Source organism: Nelumbo nucifera, chromosome 6 (genome assembly GCF_055504915.1).
Source record: "Nelumbo nucifera cultivar China Antique chromosome 6, China Antique-T2T, whole genome shotgun sequence".
Taxonomy (NCBI): Eukaryota; Viridiplantae; Streptophyta; class Magnoliopsida; order Proteales; family Nelumbonaceae; genus Nelumbo; species Nelumbo nucifera.
This window is the reverse complement of record NC_142654.1, coordinates 65,837,981-65,859,841: the sequence shown is the minus strand read 5'-3', so window position 1 is coordinate 65,859,841 and position 21,861 is coordinate 65,837,981. Positions and strand designations below refer to the sequence as shown.

The following is a 21,861-nucleotide window of genomic DNA, read 5'->3' as shown; positions in this document are numbered from 1 at the left end:
TTAAGCATTAATTAATCATATAAATTAATTAATGATTAATTAAATAACAATTAACAATAATATTTAATTAATTAATTACTTTTAAATTAAAATAATTATTTATTAATGAATTAATTTTTAATTAATTAATTAATTAGTTTTGAATAATTAAATAAGTATTTATTATTTATTAATTTTCATTTATTAATTAATTACTTTTTAATTATTTAAAACAATACATCGTTAAATAATTTAATGGATAATAAAGTAAAATTATGAGATAATAAAATAATTAAATAATAATAATTATTTTACTATAATAATAATAAATAATATCTACACAAATATTAATAAGTATTTATTATTATATAGGTTTTCCAAATTGTAATATATGTAAAAGGAAGAAGCTTTTGGGGGTATGTTTTGAAAAAAAAAAGTAAAATTAGTGGAAAACAAGGTTGATATGACATTTAAGGCTGAGAAATGAAACAGAACGCTCTTATGGCTCTGAAAATGCACGAATGTTTTTCAGCACTCAACATTAAGAGGCATCGAACAAGGCCTTACCCTAAATAGAAACAGTGGACATTTGTATTGATTAAAAATAATTTCAACTTGAGATCAATTGTTTGTCATATTTTTCTTTGCTGCTATTGTTATTTATGATGAGCCATCAAAGCTTCAATTCTAGGTATGTTTGATACCAATAATTAAATTATTGTCAATTTGGTTGTGGTTTCTCCCTACCCTTGGGCCCTTGGCCTAATCAATACAATTACAAATATTTTATATAGATCTAAATAAAGAATGTTACATAGCATAAGAATCATACACACATACAAGAATAAAGAGACAAATTAATAAAGATGAATTTCATACTCCTACTGTCTAATTATTACAATATATTAAAGTCAATGAAAAGATAACATATATAAATCCAGCAATCAACACTTTAGGAGAAAAAGGGGTTAAGGGAAGGTTTGTAATGGTACATAGCACTGAATACCAAAAAAAAAGTAAGGCCTCGTTTGGTTCGTGGGAATAGGGCTTTAAAATTGGAATGGACTATTTTGATTTCAATTATTTGGTTGGGCAGAATTGGAATCTCATTCCCATTCCTGCTGGAATGACATTTCCCTATTTGAGGGAATGGTCATTCTTTGCCCCTCTTTTGGGAATGAAATTCCATTCCTGTTGATTTTAATTCCCATAGCTCTGTTTGATCCAAACAGATTATGGGAATGGACCATTTCGATTTCGATTCCGGAAAATTTCAATTCCAATTCCGATTCCAACAGAGAACCAAACGGACCCTAAAATCTGTTTTTCATCACTTAGGTCTTTGTACATATCATGGTTTTCAAAACCGGACCAGACCAGACTGAACAGTTGGACCGGAAAAACTGGGAACCCGTTACCTGACCGGTTCCATTTTCCCCAAAAACCGGATTTCCCCCCAAAACTGTTGATTTTGGTCAGCGAACCGCTGAACCGGGCAGTTAATCGTTCGAACAGTTTTAACCGTTCGACCCAGTAACCGGACCCCTGACCGGTTTGGTCACCGGGTCGATTTTAAAAACCATGGTGCATATGTGGCATTACAGTTGCAGACTTGCAGGGATTAGGCATAATGTTTTAAAAAACGATTCATAACCAGAATGGCTTTGGCCACCGGTTCTTAGACAATGGTTCAACCATATTGGATGATCCGTTGCAATTTAAAAAAAATAATAAAAAAAAATGGCCAAAACTGTTGCTTAAAAACAAGTGGATGGTTTCCAAATCAACGGTCCAACCATCTGGATTAATGATAGTTCAAAAACAATGACTAGGCATGGATACACCATAAAATATACATGTATTATAACTTTACAAGTAGGAGAGACATTTTGTGCGGAAAGAAGAAATTTAATGGCTTCCGTTCAGATATACTTTTTCTCTTTCCAGTGATCTCCAATACCAGTAGTAGGATTAATCACTCATACACAATTCGAACATATCAAAGCAAGTTAATTGCCTATATATATGGAGAAATTTGTCTTTTTGTTCTCTTGGGATTTCTCCCAAACTCATCTTCGTTGTCATCGTCATCAGTTGAGGTCTCATCTGATTGTCTTCTCTTAGGCCTCGTCTCTGAACGGTCTTCCTTCTTATTAAGAAAGGATATGAATTTAAAAAGAAGCCTATACCTAGAGCCACCTTGGCCTGTGGAATCAGATTCCTCAGGGTGGTAACGAATAAACTTTCTTATAATCAACAAGCAGTAAATAACGAGTGCAAGAAAGAACGCCAGGCCACACATGATAAAAAGGCCCCTGAAGCTCTTGAGGTGGAGTCGGTTGGCTTCAAACTCTGTAACAACCAAACTGCAAATGCTTCTTTTTAGCCACTTGTCATAGATCCTCTGAAGATCCCCATTCTCTGATAGTCTCAGAATTGCAGTCGACAAATCCACAGCCAAAGGAGAGTCCCGTCGAAAGGCCTGGTAAGAAAGCAGAGGTTAAATAAAAACAGAGCAATCTACCAATAAAAGATCAAATGAACTTTATGTACAAGGACTGACAACAATCTTCTGCAATTAAACATGGTCGTATTAAAGTCTTGGGTCCTCTTGGCTAAATTGGGTTACTTGGTACTTGTTTTGAATCTGATTTTATTTTCTTGATCTTCTTTTTCAATGAGATTTAAAATTACGTCAATGATGAGTAGGAGTGCTTATGGTCCAATGGTGCCAATTGGAGAAGATGTCGGACCAAATCAGTAAATTTCGGTTTGAGAAATTGTTATGTGCCTTAGCAGAATTCACCCTATAACGGCATCTCATACTACCGATGTGGGACAAATGAATCATAACATTCCACCAGCTCTGCAGTCCTGGCGCTCATGCAGGCTGGTTTTACATTAGCCCCCCTAGTCCCGGCCAAATACTATAATATCGATGTCACCACCTGTGCCACATGATTGCAACTAGGAGACATAGTATAGGCTCCGATACCATCTATTAGAGGGAGGGAACCCAGACACATATACACCCCACAACGGCATCCCATACTACCGATGTGAGACTAATGAATCGTAACAAAAATTTTCAAACCAAACCAAACCGTAATAGTATGACGAAACCCTTTTATTACAGTTTAGTGAGGTTTTTAATATGGTTTGAGGACTTTGGACCATTATTTGCCTCTACTAGGCTAAACCTGCGCAATTAGAAAGCACATGCACAAATAGCACACCTAGAAATTAAAACTTAATTTTTTTGTTTTAGTATAAAATAGAAGAGTTTGCTATGTGATGTAGCGCGATCCGGTCACTCCTATCTGACACTCACGTGGCTCCTGGAAGGTACCTGAGATGAGGAAGAAGAAGAATCCCCGGGGAGTTTACCCAGTGGGGACACTCTGATACTTAAATTAGTACTATGGAGGAGAAGCAAGAAGGAGATGAAGGCTAAGAGTGCAGATAGCGCGTTCTCACTATACTTGAGAGATTAGAGGTCTCAAGAAGAAGTTTCTCTTCTGCCCTGAGGGCTTTTATAGGGACACTCACATCAGGTCGGGCATAACCGCCACTGGGCTCTTGCCACAGTCGTTACCTGCCAGGGCTGCGCAGGTGGCTGTTGTGGCGTACGTCTCGCCCGGGTGAGTGACACGTTTCCAAAGTGGCAGGCACGCCTTTGTCTGCTGAGAGACGTGGACGCAGACTATCGAAAGGACTGGGACTGCGCCGTCAGTAAGGGATATGGCGCAGTCTGACCGGTACAGTCTGTCAATCAGAAGCTTCCTAGAGAGCGCTTGTGCGGCTCATTCGCGAGCTATTGTAGCGAGCTTGGAACACTCCAGAATTACCCTTAGCGGAATTGGTCCTCGGAATGACTTGTCTGCTTGGGAGTTCGGACGAACTAATAGCTTTAGCTCGCGAGCTAAAGTTGCCTCAGAGTATCTCTTCAAAGGTAGCTCGGGGAGCCTAGGGTTCACGTCACGGCGAAATCCTCTTGCGAGCTACAACGTAGCGAGCTGCTTTGCAGGCCCGTCACTTGGTTGTACCAGGTTACAACGCTGAGTTGTCACTCGTGCTGATTCAGTGTCCATGTGTCACCGTTTCATAGGTGGGGTCAAATCACCCTCCATCAATTGCCCCCCACTCCTTGGGCTAAGAGCACTGCCTTAGCGCAGGGAGCTTGTGAAGCACGATGGACTGATTTGACTGAAATTCAAACTCGATTGACTGCCCACATTAATGCATTTGCGGGAATCAAGAGATTTTCTGACTTTCCTGACTTTTCGGATTCCGAAAACGTGCTAAGGTGGCTTTTACCTCTGAATGTCGTGCGGCCGCGATTACCTTAATTACGGAAGACGTACCGCTAATCACCTTCGGTTTTTAGAAGGCGTGCGGTCAGGGCGCCTGCGGGCCGTTGGATCTACTTTGATCCGGGCCGTCAAATTGTGAGGGTGGAGGCTATAAATAGGGGGGCCTCCCAAGCCTCATTTTCTCCCATGCCATCTTGCTGTCTTTGGATTCTGAGGTCGCGCACTTCATCTAGTCTACCCGAATTCCTCAGTTTGCTTCGTTCCGTCTCTTCTGGTGAGTCCCAATCGCTGTCAGCCATATTTGGGTACCAATACCACACCTACCACCGGGGCGATAGTCAGGACGATGTTGCTCCCTCGAGCTCGGGGGGAGCCTGGGAGCAGATCCCAGAGGCTCGGGAGGCCTCCGGTGATGTAGCATCTACTTCTAGGGGGAGGGAGCCTGACACTTTTGGCCCTTCCTCCATGACAGCGGAGAGACTCAGGTCTCTAATCCGCTACTTTCGCCTCCCTGGGGACCTGGTCTATAGCCTCCCTACTAGCAACTTCCCTTGGGAGCATGGTCCCAATGACATAGTAATCTTCCAGGAACAGCTCGAGGCTGGCTTGTGTCTCCCCCTGCACCCCTTGATAGTGGAGGTGCTAAATCACTTTAACGTCACCATTGACCAGCTTCATCCCAACGCCATTCGAAATATGGTTGGGACTATATCTTTGTGTTACGAGTACTGTCTTCCTTTGGACCTTGATATTTTTGCCTCTATCCTTTGTATAAAAAATGCTGCTCCTGGGGTTCCTCCGGAGAGGCGCTTTTACTACCTCTCTCCCCGTCCCAGCTATAAGCTCTTGTACGAGCTGCCGAATAAGATTCCCGCCTGGAAGCGGGATTACTTTGTGGTTTGCAACCCTGAGGGGTGGCCCTTCCCAACTGCTTGGAGGGGCGCCATCCAGGACCTTGGGGCCGAACTGGACTCTGAAACCTGGAAAACGATGCTGTCCTAGGCATCAGTAGGCTTCCTTTGCTTAGACTACTTGGCTGAGGAGAAGCTCGTGTAGGCCGGCTTGAGCCCGGGTAGGTTGCCTTTTTAGGTCGTGTGGTTTCTGTAACGATGTCGTACTCATTCGCATGCACATATCTCATTCTGATTGGACTAACACTGATGCTCTTCTTGGCAGCCATTATGTCTAGTGCCGATTCGCACCGTCTTCTCTCGAGCAGCCAGAGGCGTCATAGGAAGAGGACGCGCCCCGACCGGACTCCCCCCTCAAGAGGTGCTGAGTTAGGGTCTGCCGAGCCGGTTTTATCCTCCCCTCTGCCCGAGATTTCGGCACCCCCTCCCGAAGGAACTAGTGGGGTTGACTTCGGAGGGGATGAGCTCCCTCATCAGGGGGAGGCTCCCTGTAACCCCCTCCAGCCACACCCTTACCCCCGGTTCCCAGTGGGGAAATGGGAAGGGGTGAATGATTACCTCGTGGCTCGCTGGAGGAGCTGGAAGGCAATCACTAATGATGAGGTCACTCAGTGGGGGAATATGGAGCCCGGGGACCTCACCGCGTTCGCCTCTACTCACTGCATGGTGGTAAGTGACCTCTTTCCCTTTTCCTCTCTTGTTTTGCTCCTCTCCGCTGTCCTCTGATCTTCTCTTCTGTCGGCAGGTGAATTCCGCCATCCATGCCATGGCTCTCTAGACGCGCATCCATCGTGTCGACGCCCTCCACCAGCGGGCTGCTAACAAGAAGCTCCAGGGCAAGCTCGACCGGATTCGAGGCGAGCTCCATCACACCGGCAAGGGGAGCGTCTCAGGAGCTGCTCGTCCACGACCAGGAAGCTCAAACCGCCCGACTTTCTAAAGAGAGTGCACGTTACAGGGAGAAATCGTCGTGGATGGCGGAAGAGAGGGAGCTCCTCAGGCAGCAGGTGCGGGACTTGGAGTCCACTCTTCTAAATCGGACTCGAAACTTCGATTAGATGGTGGAGGCTAAGCGAGAGAAAGCGGTATGGGATTTTAAAGACTCCCAGGAATTCCACGACCTCCAGGCGGAGTATGGTTTGGGTTCGTACCGCTCTGGGTTTAAGCTTTGCTGGTGGCTGGTTCGGAAGAAGTTCTCCGGACTCAACCTCGACGGCATTACTATGAAGGGTTTGTCTCCTGAGACGGTGGACCAAGCGGAGGAAGAGGAGCCTGACTCCCCAGAGGATGAGGAGGCGGATCCCTAAGGCGGTGTTTCTCTAGACTTCTGGTGGCTTCCGAGTGCCGTAAACCCGGTCTTTCACAAGTCTTTGGTTGGGCGGTTGTGCCCTGTGATAGTCAAACTTTCCCGAGCTGTTTAGCTCGGTTACCGCATTGTTATTTTTCTTCTCTCTTTTTTTTTTGAAGCGACAATGAAAGTTCTCCCTTTCTTCTTCCAAGTATGATGTGCTATCTTTATCTTTGCTAAGGCGATCTCAACACCCAAGCTATTAGAGCTACGTACCAGAAGTAGAACTCCTCATAATTGTTGCCTCGAACTGTTCCTTAAACCATTCAAGGCATCTTTATGGTGCACGACAAAGCGATTACCACGTGTGCCCGAACTATACGCTCGTTGGTTATTCTCTAGTTCGATCATCGTACTAGAACAAGCTATGCTTGGCGGGGTTTAAGCCCGAGCTGCTTACACTCCTCACTTGAAGTTCACCCATGTCATTAAGGCAACTAGGCCTGATTGCGCCGAGATCGTGTTGGCCCAGAATTTTGGCCCTTAGGCGCTGGGAGTGACTTATAGTTCACTTTTAAAGTTCGTGGCCTGCTCGGTTATTACAGATAGTATTGTCTTAAGTTGACAATATTCCATGCCCGAGGTACTTGTTTCCCTTCGAGGGTCTCGAACTCATACGTTCCTACCCCGAGTACTCGTTTCACTCAGTAAGGTCCTTCCCAGTTAGACCCAAGATTGCCAGCGCCGGGCTCCGGTACCATAACCTTTCAAAGAACCAGGTCGCCGACGCGGAGGTTCCGCTTCTTGACCTTGGCGTTATAGTACCAAGCTACTCTTTGCTGGTAGGCTGCAGTCCTGATATACACGAGGTCCCATACTTCGTCGAGTAGATCGAGATTGGTATGAAGCTCGTCTTCATTCGTCTGATCACTATATGCTTCTAGTCGCAGCGTAGGCACCTTGATCTCTGCAGGGATCACTGCTTCGGTGCCGAAGGTGAGATTGAAGGGTGTTTCTCCCGTGGTGGTCTTCTCCGTGGTCCGGTAAGCCCATAGGACGCTAGGTAACTCATCTGCCCACAACCCTTTAGCCCGGTCCAGCCGTGCTTTCAGTCCGCGGAGGATGGCTCTGTTCGTGACTTTTGCCTGACCGTTTGCTTGAGGGTGTGCGATTGAAGTAAAATTTTGTCGGATTCCCATGTCTTGGCACCAGTCTTGAAATTTGATGTCCTCGAACTGCTTACCGTTGTTAGAAATCAATACCCGAGGTAATCCGAAGTGGCACACAATGTTCTTCCAGAAGAAATTTTGAATATTTCGGGCTGTGATCGTTACGAGGGGTTTGGCTTCTACCCACTTGGTAAAGTAGTCCACTGCTACTACCAAAAACTTCCTCCCACCCGTTGCCGGTGGGAATGGCCCGAGTAGATCAATGCCCCATTGTGCGAAGGGCCACAGGCTGGTGAGATACTTGAGATCGGCGGTAGGTTTGTGGTGAATATTGGCGTGCCTATGGCATTTGTCGCATTTTTTAACAAGCTCAATAGCGTCTGCCTTCATTGTGGGTCAATAGTACCCCTGTCGAAGTGCCTTCTGGGCGAGGGTCCTGTCCCCCAAGTGTCCGCCGCACAATCCCTCATGAGTGTCGCGGAGTACGAGCTCGGCTTCGGTAGGTCGCAAACAACGCAGATAGGGGAGCGTGTAAGATCTCCGGTATAGTCGTTTGTCTATCATGACATATTTGGTTGCCTGGCGCTGCACCCTTCTAGCTGCATTGCGATCTATAAGGAGAGTCCCATGTAGCAAGAAGCTCGCGAGCGGGTCAATCTAGCTCGGCTTTGCTTGAACGACAAGAGCAACCTCCTCTGTTCCCCTGAGAATGCTAGGCCGAGGCAAGTCCTCTATGTACACGGTTCTCATGGTGATGTCGTTGGCACTGACTAATCTGGACAGGGCATCGGCCTCAGTGTTCTCCGACCTTGGGATTTGTCTGAAAAAGTGTGACTGAAAGTTGAGCAGGGCCTCTCTAACTTTGGCTAAGTAAGCTATCACGGTTGGCTCGCGAGCTTCGTACTCGTCGGTGACCTAGTTGACCACGAGCTGGGAGTCGCTACAGATAATGATGTCCTTTGCTTTTACTTCTCTGGCTAGGGCCAGTCCAGCTATCAACGCCTTGTACTCCGCTTCATTGTTAGACGCCGCGAACACGAAGCGTAGCGCGTACTCTAGTTTCGTGCCACTTGGGCTGTGCAGAACTATTCCGGCTCCGCTGCCCTGTTGGTTCGAGGAGCCATCTACGTGAAGGATCCAGGACTCCTCATCCCAGCTTGCACCCGGCCGAACTAGGAGAGATGCCACACTGGCTACTACCTCACGGGGTTCAGACTCGACCGACCTGGGAGCTTCGGGCTCACCCGAGCTGGGAGCTTCGTGCTCAACCGGCCTGGGGACTTCGGAGCTGAATGTGCATTCGGCTATGAAATCTGCTAAGGCTTGGGCCTTGATGGAAGTTCGCGGCTTGTACTGGAGGTCGTACTCGCTGAGCTCAATGGCCCATTTCGTCAACCGACCAGAGACCTCGGGCTTAAGTAAGAGCTTCCAGGCTGCAATTACCAGTGCGTAAGCCAACTTTTCTATCTCTGGGTATCTCGTCTCTGCTCCTTGCAATACTTTACTAACATAATAGATGGGTCGTTGAACCCGATCTACTTCTTTTATTAGTACCGAACTGACCACTTCGTCGCTTGCCGAGAGGTACAGTTCTAAAATGTCACCCTCTTCGGGCTGGGTTAAGATCGGCACACTAGCGAGGTATTTCTTGAGCTCGTCAAACGCAAGCTGACAGTCTTGGGTCCATTCGAGCCCTTTGCTCTTGATTGCCTTAAAGAATGGCAGACAGTGGTCTGCCGATTTGGACATGAAGCGGCTCAGGGCGGCTATTCAGCCGTTCAACCTCTAAACCTCCTTCAACTTCCGGGGTGGTTTCAATTCTAAGATGGCCTTAATCTTATCCGGGTTGGCCTCAATGCCGCGCCGGTTAACGATGTATCCTAGGAACTTGCCCGAGGTCACACCGAATACACACTTGTTTGGGTTCAGTCTCATATTAAACTTACGCAGAATTTCGAAAACAAAATGCAAAACTTGTATTAATTCATGTGAGAATTGAGTTTTGACGACCATGTCGTCTACATAGCATTCTACCTTTCTGCCAATTAATGGCGCAAACAACTTATTTACAAGCCTTTGAAAGGTTGCCCCTGCGTTTTTCAACCCGAAGGGCATAACCTTGTAACAATATAGACCGAACTTTGTGATGAAGGCAATCTATTCTTCGTCTGACGGGTCCATCTTGATTTGGTTATAGCCCGAATAGGCGTCCAAGAAACTTAGCAACTCGTGCCCTGAGGTCGCGTCCACCAAGCGGTCAATTCTGGGGAATGGGAAGCAGTCTTTTGGGCAAGCCCGATTTAGATCGGTGTAGTCGACGCACATGCGCCACTTGTCGTTGGCCTTTTTTACCAGGATGGGGTTGGCCACCCAGGTAGGGTAGTGGACTTCTCTTATGAAGTCAGCTGCGAGGAGCTTCTCGACCTCCTCGTCGACCGCTTTCCACCGCTCTGGGGCTAGGTTGTGTTTCTTCTATCTAACGAGCCTAACTACAGGATCAGTATTCAGCTAGTGAGTTATAAGGTTGGGGTCTATACCGGGCATCTCTGCCGCGGACCACGCAAAAATATCCAAATTTGGAAGTAAAAAACTTACCAGTTTAGATCATAGAGGTTCCTGGACAGAAGCACCGATCAGAAACGTTCGAGCTGGGTCTGCCGCTGAGGTCGGGACTGCGACTGTTTCTTCCATGTGCGTGGTTCGTTCCTCGCTTTGCTCCGTAGGCCGCTCCAGCTCGAGGTCGTCGGCCACCTTGGTCTTTCCCTTCAGGGCGGCGACGTAGCACTTGCTGGACTCGAGCTGGTCGCCCCGCGCTACCCCCACGCCGAAGTCTGTTGGGAACTTCATTGCCAAATAGTAGGTGGAGACCACCGCCTGTAGGACATGGGTGATCGGCCGGCCTATTATGGCATTGTAGGGGGAGGGGGTCACAACTACCAGGAAGTCGTGTTTGAATCTGACCACGCAAGGCCACGTGCCAACTTCCACAGGTACTGTTATTTTCCTAAGGGGCCAGACTTCTTCTCCGCTGAAGCCCACCAAAGGAGTGTCCGCAGACTTCAGGTCGCTTCTCTGTAGCTGAAGTTGGTTGAACGCAGCTTTGAAGAGGATGTCGGCTGAACTGCCTGAGTTGACAAGCACGCGCTTGACCTCGAAGTCATTGATCCTCAGCTTTACCACAAGTGCGTCACCGGGGGGGTAGTGAACCCCTCGCGCATCATCTTCTGTGAAGAAAATTGGCTCTTCTGTTCTCGGCCGCTTTGGAGGGTTCTGCTCTTCTCGGGCGGCCTTACGAATTGACGTCTGAGCCGCTGCCGAAGTACAACCTGCAATGATCGAGCCTTCCACTATCATGTAGATGGTCCCCCGAACCGGCCTCTCTTCCGGAGGCTGCCTCTGTGGCTGTTCGGCCGGCCTGCTGCTGGACTTGGGAGAATCCTTACCGTGCTCCCCTTGCCAACCTGCTTTATTATTATTATTACTATTATTATGTACAAAATTTCTTAAATACCCGCGACGGATGAGCTCCTCAATCTCGTCGTGGAGGTTTTTACAATTTTCGGTACTATGACCGTGATCTCTATGAAAACTGCAGTATAGATTCTTATTTCTTTCATTGGGATTCCCCTTCAAACGAGGCAGCCACTTCACGTATGGGGCATCCTTGATCGCCATCAGGATTTCGGCCCGCTTCACGTTCAGTGGGGTGTAATTAGTTCGGTCCGCCGTGGGAGCTCGGAACGACTGACCCGGCTTGGCCCCCCGACCTGCATCCTTTTTCTTTCGGCTGTCCCCTTGACTGGAAGGCTCTCCTTCCCTCTTCCTCTTTTCAGGCACGCCCTCGCCCTTCTGGTTGATCTCTTCCTCGGTGGCTATAAACCTGTCCGCGAGCTTAAGAAATCCGGTTATGGTCGTTGGTTGGTTGACGACCATGTGCCACTTGAACTCCTTGTGCGTCACGCCTTTCTTGGCTGCTGCAAGGCGCACGGCGGGGTTCAGGCGCGATATCTGCATACAAGCGTCGTTGAACCGCTTGATGTAGCCCCAGATGGACTCTCCCTCTCTCTGCACTATGCTAAGGAGACTCTCTTCAGTTCGTGGACACCGCTTGCTGGTAACGAAGTGGGACGTGAAGGCTTGCGCGAACTGCACCCAACTTCTTATCGACCCAGGTGCCAGGTTCCGGTACCACGTATGGGCTGCTCCTCTAAAAGTGGTGGAGAAGGCCACACACATGCATGACTCGCTGGCTCTTGCCAGGTGCATCTACGATTGGAAGGCATCTACGTGATCATTTGGGTCAAACGACCTGTCGTACTTGTCAAGAGGGGGGAGCTTAAAGTCTTTAGGCATTGGGACTGCCAGGAGCTCGGGAGATAGGGGGATTGAACTGAAAGAATGGGGGCCTTGGCTTCACCCGAGCTTACTTCTTCTTTGCCTTCGAGCTTGGGTAGGTCGTGGGTGGCAGACCGGCGAGCTCGGTGGCGTCGTCTCTGCTTCTTGGCAGGCTCGACATTAGTGCTGCTCACTTTTGTACTGTCAGGAATGGTGTGTGCAGGAAGCAGCTTAGGCCGCTGGTGATGGCTACGGACAGAGGGCTCCTGTTTGGAGCTTGCGGCCAGGATCTCGAACCGGTTCTCTAAGAACGGGGTATCGGGCTTGGAGGGCTGAGACATGTGGGCTTGGCGAGCTGGGGTCCTTCCGACCTGACCTCCCGTGGTGAGGCCAGAGTGGCCGACCTTTCCTGCCTGCTGTGGGAGGAGGCCTGGCTCCTTGGAAGGTTCCAGGGGGCCTTTCCTTGGCGGGAAAGGTGCTCCTCTTGACGATGGAACCTAGCCTACTGGGAGGCTGGGTGTCGAGGAGGGAGTTGCGATTGCTGAAGCTGAGGTTGCAGTAGCTGGGGAAACTGTTGCTGATACTGGTACTGAGAGACCTGGTGCAGCACATGCTGTTGATAGATCTGAAACTGTTGCATTTGAGCCTACATGGCCTGCATGCACTGCATCAAATCTTCCAGCTGGTTCGGGCTGGCTACTGGGGGCACAACCGAGGGTTTAGTGAAGGTTGTTCAGACTGTGGTAGGGAGTGGAGCAACGACGGGTGCCCCTACAAGAGGCACGTTCAAACTAGGGATCCCGTCCGCTGAGAGGGGGACGGTGAACTATCTGATACAGATAGTAGGGAGTTGGGGCTGTTCCGTGGAGTTATTCATCTCCGTGCTTCATCTGATGTTGCTAGAGGAAGCCAAGAGCGTTGAGTTTTTGGGGAGTAAGAGGATGTGAAAGTTTAGAGAATGGCTTTTTGAAGCGTTTTCCCACAGGCGGCACCAAATGATGTAGCGCGATCCGGTCACTCCTAGCTGGCACTCATGTGGCTCTTGGAAGGTACCTGAGATGAGGAAGAAGAAGAATCCCCAGGGAGTTTACCTGGTGGGGACACTCCGATGCTTAAGTTAGTACTATGGAGGAAAAGCAAGAAGGAGATGAAGGCTAAGAGTGCAGATAGCGTGTTCTCACTATACTTGAGAGATTAGAGCTCTCAAGAAGAAGTTTCTCTTCTGCCCTGAGGACTTTTATAGGGACACTCACATCAGGTCGGGCATAACCGCCACTAGGCTCCTGCCACAGCCATTACCTACCAGGGCTGCACAAGTGGCTGTTGTGGCATACGTCTCGCCCGGGTGAGTGACACATTTCCAAAGTGGCAGGCACACCTTTGTCTGCTGAGAGACGTGAACGCAGATTGCCGAAAGGACTGGGACTGCGCCGTCAGTAAGGGATATGGCGCAGTCTGACCGGTACGATCTGTCTGTCAGAAGCTTCCTGGAGAGCGCTCGTGCGGCTCATTCGCGAGCTATTTTGTAGCGAGCTTGGAACACTCCAAAATTACCCTTAGCAGAATTGGTCCTCGGAATGACTTGTCTGCTTGGGAGCTCGGACGAGTTAATAGCTTTAGCTCGCGAGCTAAAGTTGCCTCAGAGTATCTCTTCAAAGGTAGCTCGGGGAGCCTGGGGTTCGCGTCACGGCGAAATCCTCTCGCGAGCTACAACGTAGCGAGCTGCTTTGCAGGCCCGTCACTTGGTTGTACCAGATTACAATGCTGAGCTATCGCTCGTGCTGATTCAGTGTCCATATGTCACCGTTTCATAGGTGGGGTCAAATCACCCTCCATCACTATGTATTTATAATTTTGTACATTGAGTTTAGATATATTACACTATATTAAAAATATAATACTTCTACACCATATATTTACATAATTATATTGTACATTTATATATATTATATACAATTTCACAGTTTAGTTTGAGAAAACAAACTGAACTCATAAACCACAATTTTGCAAAATATCAAACCAAATCAAACCATTTTTAGGTGATTTTACGGTTTGAACCGTACATCAAAGAATACTAGTGTTAAAAGAGCATTTCCTCAAACAAATATTAATTAATTTCATAAAGAAGCAACTAAAAATATGGGCGAGTGGTTATTAGAAAGTTACTGACAAACCCCCATCCGCTCTTGGTAAACGGTTGACCTACAATTCTGAATTTGCAGTGGGTGGAGAGGAAGAGGTTGACATAAGGAAATTCATCGACCACAGCAGCCACACCTCCTCCTTTTCCAGGACCACGTTCGAGTGCTAAAGCATACTCTTCTGCTGAACCCAGAGGGAGAAGCCTAGATTTAGATATGCCAAGCTGCTCTGTCAGATAATGTTCAGAAAAGGATCCCACTTGATATCCAATACGGCCACCACCTTTTCTCAAGCTCTCAATTCCTCTTATAGGTGAAGACATCTCATGCACTGTGAGGATTGAGGTCAGGCTCGCAATGTAGCTCGCCTTGACGATCAGAGCCACAAAAAGCCATATGGTAATCACAAATCTGCCCAGGCTGCTCATTGTGCTGTGTCCTGGAAAAAGAAGAGAGAAAGCAAACTCAAAACAAAATTTCAAATGGTGTCTCACATCGTGGGTAAGCAGGGGAAACAGACAAGAGCTTCAGTTTCACTTACTATGCGGGAAAATTAAACTTGATAAGCTAAACCTGCAAGGTGAGAAGGAAGGATAATATTATCAGATACTAGCAGTTCTGATATTAAGAAAACCCAAATGATAGGACAGGAGATTGATTAAATAATTAACATGTTGTATTCCTAACAAAACAGAAAAGAATGGTTAGATTATAAGTTCAAATTCCAATCCCAGTATCACTTTCTGGTGGACATTAATAAAACATGTTATTGTTTGTAGATTTAAGCGTTTACAGTTTCTTCTGCTCACTCAGACTGAAAGATTTAAAATCATCAGCAGTTATATATATGTTGAAAAGAGTCTGTCATGGAGTCTTGGAAGGCATTAAAAAGAAACCGTAAGCAACTCTGCATCTAGGGGAGTCGCCAAAACCGGGGGCTCTATAACTTAGATACAAGAAGAGATGGACACCACTTACAACCCAAAAACCTAAGGTGGTGTTCGGTGGTGTGGATTGGCAACGATATATTCAGTTTCAATCCACACCACCTCTATGCCATGCGTTCGGTTGGCTGTAGTGTGGATTGATCCATACTATCTCGTGGATTGATCCACACCACAGCCCATTTTCTCATCCACGGATTTATCTCGTGGAAGTATCTACACCACACTGTTTTGCATATGGAATAATGATCCCGTACTTCACATGGATGTTTAACCCTAGTATAAGACCTCTTTTCTTTTCACCGTTGCAACACTTTTTTGTAAGCTCGTTGTTATTATTCTTCTCTACTCATCATTGCTATTCTTCTTTATTTGAACTATGGTTGTAATCAGATCGGACTCAAATTAGATGCAATAAAGCCCACATTCAATCCAATTATTGATAACCTACATCTGAATCCAATTGGCTTGGATTCGAATTCAAATCCTAATGGACTCGGATCGGATCCGGATTTAATTCGACTTCGCTATAAATTTTCTAAAATACCAAAAAAATAAAATTTATTTATTTTTCAACTTTTATATATAATAAATTAATATAAATATAACATACTAAATTATTATATATAAATTCATATATAATATAATATATAGAATATATTTTTATAATTTTAAATATAATTATATAAAATTTATATATTAAAATTAATAAATATTATAATAATTGGTTTCATATTTTAATCGAATCGGATGGGGTCAAATCTGAGTCCAATCCGATTATTAATAGGATGTAGATTGTAACATCTGAATCCGATCCGATTACATAAATACATCATTTGAACCACTCGCCACTCCTCCTCCAACCATTGCTGCATCGGATCGTCGATGGTAAATAGTAAGTATTCATCCTTTGTTTATTCTCATGCTATATTACTCTTCTCTATTTGAACCACTCGCCACTGTTACTCATTTTTATTAATTAATATTAATATTATTTTATTAATTATCAAGCTTCAATTATTACTTTTATTAATATTAATTGTTATTGATATTATTAATTATTATTAAAATTGTTGTTAATACTATCAATTATCATTAATATTACTACTCATTTTTAATTAATATTAATATCATTATTTGTTATTTAATATTATTAATTATTACTAATATTATTTTTATTACCTATTAAAATTCTTAGTAATTTACTAATATTTTTCTATTGTGTATATTACAAAAAAATAATATATTGCCTTTTAATGATTAACGACATAGATTATCTCAAATGTTGTAGCTGAAATGCATGGAATCAAATACAATATGCAGACTAAAATATGCCACACCTTGTAGAACGCCCATGGAGGTGTGTGGATCAGTCCATACATTTTTATCCATGGTGTAGAACAACTATCTTGTCGAGGTGTGATTTGTTTTCATCCACACCACACCTCTCATCTACGTTATAGAACACCCCCTAAATTAGTGGTTTATGGGCCATGCTTATATATAAATCCCTTGCACCGCTCATTCCTTTTTAATATAGGATGACTCTCTTCATACACCACTCACACATGAATCCCAACAAAGTTAACTTTGATGAACACAACAACACTGCCCCAGTTCTGCCACATCTCCCCTGCTTCATACCCGAACATGGCCACAGTCCCCACCCATTCCCAAATATAACTGTAACCTAAATATTTTATAATATATGCTTATGTATGGGGAACTGCTCCAAAATTGAAAGATAGAATTAAGGGCTCACCACAAAGTAGTAATGATTTGTTTCCTGGGTGGACCTCTGAACTCATCATTCGTCCTATGTTCCACAAGCCAAATAACTGCTCCAACGAGAAGAGAAAAAGCACCAGTGGCACAACATATTGCTGGAGTAAATGGCCGCAGAAAAGCCCAGGCACCCGACTTCAAATTCCTAATTGGAGCCACTACAACAAGCCCAGACATGATGTATGGCTGTGTATAGTCCACAATTTTTGTCCTATTTGTGACGATTGTAATGTCCCCGACAACAGCATCAAAGACCTAAAGCAAGAAAGAAAATGAATCAGAAAAGTAAACCCACAGCCAGAAAAAGGCTCAGTGCAACCAACAATATATTTTATACTCAAGTTCATGAAGTAGGCTTCTTATATCTTACTCACATCTGATGTGATCAGATTCACAAGCTCGGTGTAGCTTGGGTTTTTGAGACCATCACCGTAGGGGATGAATCTATATGGAACACCATATGGTAACAAGTTTACAGCAGCAGTAAACACATCTATGCAGAAACCCTTCGTCAAATTGGTACCTCTCACCTGCGAGACGAATTCCCTGAACCCAACTCGCTTTGGAACCCCAATTCTCAACTCCTTGCCATGGTTGGGAAAAACCCAACCACGGGGCTTTGTTGTTGCTTCCCCAGGCCAAATTGCAGATAAAAGTTGCTGGTTTGCATAAGAGCGATTGGGTGGTTTTTCGTAGAGTGCCTCCGGCGGCACCACAGATAACCCAGAATGATTAGACCAATAACCTATTAGTCGATATCCAGTTCCAATCACGTTGATGATATCATATGCAGGACGAAACAGAGATCCGTCTGGTTGAAACTTCATTTGTCCGGTTAAACCAATTATATCCGTCTCTTGTATATTGCTCAGCAGCTTCTTCCCTCCATCGAAGATTTTCATTGCTTCAAGGTGCAGGCCACCCCCCTCTGCATCTCGTATCTTTGCATCATTAGAAAATGAGATGGTTCCACCCTGACCAAAGAATGCATCAATCGCATGAGCAACCAGCCACACGGTATCGTAAGCATAGAGGCCGTAAGAATTCAAGCCGAAGGAAGAACCACCAGTCAACCTCTTCCATCTGGAAAAGAAAGCTCTATTTCTTTCTGAATCCATCGTGTGTTGACGCAAAGTAAGAACTCCTTGCACTGAATCCATGCTCTGCGAAGGGTGAAGAGAAGAAGAATCTAAAAGAGAAGACAACCAATCAGTAGCTATCCACACATACCCATTATCCATCATTCCGAGATAGTGTGCCACAGAGAAAACCATGAGGCCTGAATCAGGATTGGCATGGACAACAATAACCCGAGACTCCATTAGAGCTACCTTAACGAGAATATCTGAGATGGCACCACGACTGATTCCACCGCCTGCGGGAATTCCAGCTTTATAAGAAATTCTACATCGTCTTTCAGCAAGTTTGTTGGCTAATGCTGCCACCCCATTCCGCCCATAATCATCATCAATAAAAATAGCGACGACCTCTCTCCAACCATAGTAATCAACCATCTCTGCAACTGCAGACATCTGGTACAGATCACTCTGTGTTGTCCTAATGAAAAAGGGAAACTGAAGCGAAGAGAGAGTGGGATCCGTGGCTGCAAATGACAGCATGGGAACTTGGAGTTCATTCGCAACCTGTGATATTACCTGGGCAATTACAGAAGATTGTGGACCAATGATAGCAATGGTATTTGTCTCCATGAATTGCAAAGCTGGAATTGATACAAATATAAAATCGTAAGCAGCATCAGGATAGGAAGGTTGTTCAGGAGTATGAAAAGCATTGCCTATGAGAATCTGGCAACCAGGAACAGTCATAATGGAGGAATAAATGCAACTGATGTTAGAATGCAGAAACATTAGAAACGAAATGAAGTACCTTCAACAATGCCAACGAACCCACTGCAATTGGAATTTTGCATCTTGATAACCAGTTTTGTTCCATGAAGAACACTGGAATTGGAGTTGACATCGTCCATTGCTGCCTCCAGTGCAATCTTAGCGACTCTACCGATGGTAGAGTCAAAACTTAATATGGCTCCAATGTTCACAACAGAGGGTCTTGATGAGGAAGAAACGTTTTCTGTGACCCCATCCGGCACAACTCGAGAACAGAAAACCACAAAAAGAAGCAGCAAAACCACTTCAATATTGGTTGGCTCCATGATGAACAAAGGCCCAATTATCTTCCCCTGCGCCCAAAATTAAGAAGATGGGAGATATCTTTTCACAACCAGTGATAGTAATCAGGAATCAGGCATCAGAGCTCTGAGAAAACAAAACTCAAAATACATCGCATTCCCACCCAAATAGAAAAAGAAAGTTGTATAGGTTTTTCGAGTGCGTTTGTAAGGAGTATAAATACAAATATGTAGAGTGCAAAACCTTATATTTTGTATGTTTGTTTACTGTGCATATATTTGTATTTGTACTCCTTCCAAACTGAGTAACTTGAACGAATTCTTATTAGATCAAAATCAATCAATTGATCAAAAGCTGTGCTCATTAGAAGGAAAGGAATTCTTATTAGATCTTGATGTAAAACAAAGTAAAAGACGTTATCTTTTGCGTTGCACAAGCAGCTAAGTTTAATAGCTCGCCTGCAAAAGAAGACGTCAAAAATCAAAATGGTATCTTTGGAAAGAGTAGAGTCACGTCATTTCAGTAGAACAGCTTCTTTTTCAAAGGAGTGGGGGCCTTGTAAAACAAAGTTAAGCTAGTGAGAAAAACAACACACACCAACGTGAATTGCATTTCTGAGGTTTAAATAGAGTAAAGAGGAAGAGTTCGAATCGAACTCTACAGTTCAAACTCTATCACAATCCTGATTTTGGGTAAGCCTTATTTTCTCCTTATCTAATATCCCCCCCTCAAGTTATACGTGGACATTGCACGTTTAACTTGGATTGAAGTAAGGAGAGGCAACTGAAGGTAAGAGCCTTGGTAAGGCAATCTGCAATCTGATCAGAGGATGGAACATGTTGAATAAGGAACTGCTTTTTGGCAACAAAATCACGCACAAAATGTATGTCGATTTCAATATGCTTCGACTTGGTATGAAGGATTGGATTCGCAATAAAAAATGTAGCACTAATGTTGTCACAAAATAACGTTGGAGCTGATTGAAGAGGGAATTCAATCTCATGTAGCAAAGAGCGAATCCATATAGTTTCAACAGCAGCAGAAGCGAGGCTCCTATATTCACTCTTAGTGCTGTGGACCTGGCAACAGTTGTTTGTTTCTTAGAGGACCAAGAAACCAGATTGTTACCTAGGTAGATACAGAACCAACTTTGGGACTTGTGATCTACTGAATCTCCAGCCCAATCAGCATCCGAAAAAGTGAATAGAACATTAGTGGATGATGGAGTTATATAGAGCCCATAATGCATGGTGGCCTTTAGATAGCAAAGGAGGCGTTTCACATCAGTCTAGTGAGCAATGATGGGGTTATGCATATGTTGACTGGCCTTGTTGATAGAGTAATCTATGTTTGGCCTGGTCAATGAGAGATACTGAAGAATGCCTATAATACGTTGGTACTGAGTAACATCAGAAATTGGGTCATTGTTTTAATACACAACATAAAAGTGGAGAAGAGTGGTGTACGAGCTGGTTTGGCATCAAGCATACTAGCACTTGTAAACAAATCAATAATATACTTATGTTGTGTAAGAAAAAGACCACTTGGAAGATGAGTTGCTTCTACACCCAGAAAATAATGAATCCCACCAATATCTTTGATAGCGAACTGAGAGCTTAAGGAGGAGATAAAAGATGAGACAAGATCAATGTTAGTCCCTGTGATGAGAATATCATCAACGTAAACAAGTATAAAAAGAGAGTTGTCATCAGCATGTTTATAAAATAATGAGTGATCAGCTCTAGAGTATGCGAATCCACACAGGTGTAAAAAATTTGCAAGCTTGTTGTACCAAGCCCGTGGAGCTTGTTTCAATCCATAAAGAGAACGCTTTAACAGGAAAACATGGTTGGGCTTTGCAGCATCTTTAAAGCCTAAAGGGTGCTCCATATAGACAGTTTTAGCTAGATCTCCATGTAAGAATGCATTTTGCACAACAACTTGATGGATGGGCCAGCCTCACGAAACAACAATAGAAAGCAAGAGTCTGATGGTGGTGGGCTTAACAACGGGACTGAATGCCTCATGATAATCTACTCCTTGTTGTGAAAACCCCTTGGCGACAAGACGAGCTTTGTACCGTTGTATGCTTCCATCAGGGCCACGTTTCAAATGGAAAATCCATTTGGATCCAATGACATTATGGTTAGTAGGGTGAGGTACAAGAATCCAAGTGTGGTTACGTTGCAAAGCTTCAAATTCTTCTTACATGGCCAAGCACCAATTCTCGTCTCGAAGGGCTTGTTTGATGGAGGACGGTTTAGAAATGGGTTCAATAGGTGGGTGTTTGGGAGCAAGATATAGTTTAGGCTTGAAGATACCACTTTTAGCTCTAGTGATCATAGGATGAACATTGGTTGGTGGTGGCTCAGTATGAATGGTTGAAGAAGAAGGTGGTTGGTGATGAGAAGTGGACATTTCAGTTAGAGGTGAATGAGTAGGAGAAGGGCTAAAATGTGGTGGTGAGGTTACAGGTTCAATGGCAATAGATGGGATTGATTGGATTGGAGGAGTTACTGAAGAAGGTTCTATAGAAGGCAAGGGCGCGAGTATAGGTGGTTTGGGCAAAATGATTGATTGAATGGGAAGGGAAGGGGTAATAGTAGGAGTAGAGGATTCAGTACTTTGTGAAGTTCTGTCTTTGAAGGGAAAATGATGTTCATTGAATAGCACATGACGAGATACATACCAACGTCCACTGAAAGGATCATAACACTTGTAGCCATGATGATTTGTGTTGTAGCCCAAGAAGATGCAAGGTGTAGATCTGAAATCCAATTTATATTTGTTGTAGGGCCTTAAAAAAGGTAAGCATGGACAACCAAACACCTTGAGAAAGCTGTAAT

General features: G+C 44.8%; 1 protein-coding gene across 4 annotated transcripts; it reads right to left on the bottom strand.

Moving 5' to 3' along the window:
• Positions 1-1,778: 1,778 nt before the first annotated feature.
• LOC104606823 (glutamate receptor 3.3-like) lies at positions 1,779-20,173 on the bottom strand. 4 transcript variants are annotated; one of them, XM_088889228.1, is made up of 7 exons: positions 18,753-18,819; positions 18,521-18,585; positions 17,240-18,387; positions 16,843-17,120; positions 14,678-14,709; positions 14,166-14,575; positions 1,779-2,461 (listed from the first exon to the last, which is right to left on the bottom strand). In XM_088889228.1, the coding sequence occupies exons 3-7, from the start codon at positions 18,377-18,379 to the stop codon at positions 1,997-1,999; spliced, it is 2,325 nt and encodes a 774-aa protein (XP_088745354.1). In that variant the 5' UTR covers positions 18,380-18,387; positions 18,521-18,585; positions 18,753-18,819; the 3' UTR covers positions 1,779-1,996. The 4 variants fall into 4 exon arrangements, with proteins under 4 accessions (XP_088745354.1, XP_019054892.1, XP_088745352.1 ...); XM_019199347.2 differs by having other exon boundaries at positions 17,240-18,585; positions 18,753-20,173; XM_088889226.1 differs by lacking the exon at positions 18,521-18,585 and having other exon boundaries at positions 17,240-18,520; positions 18,753-18,977.
• Positions 20,174-21,861: the final 1,688 nt, after the last annotated feature.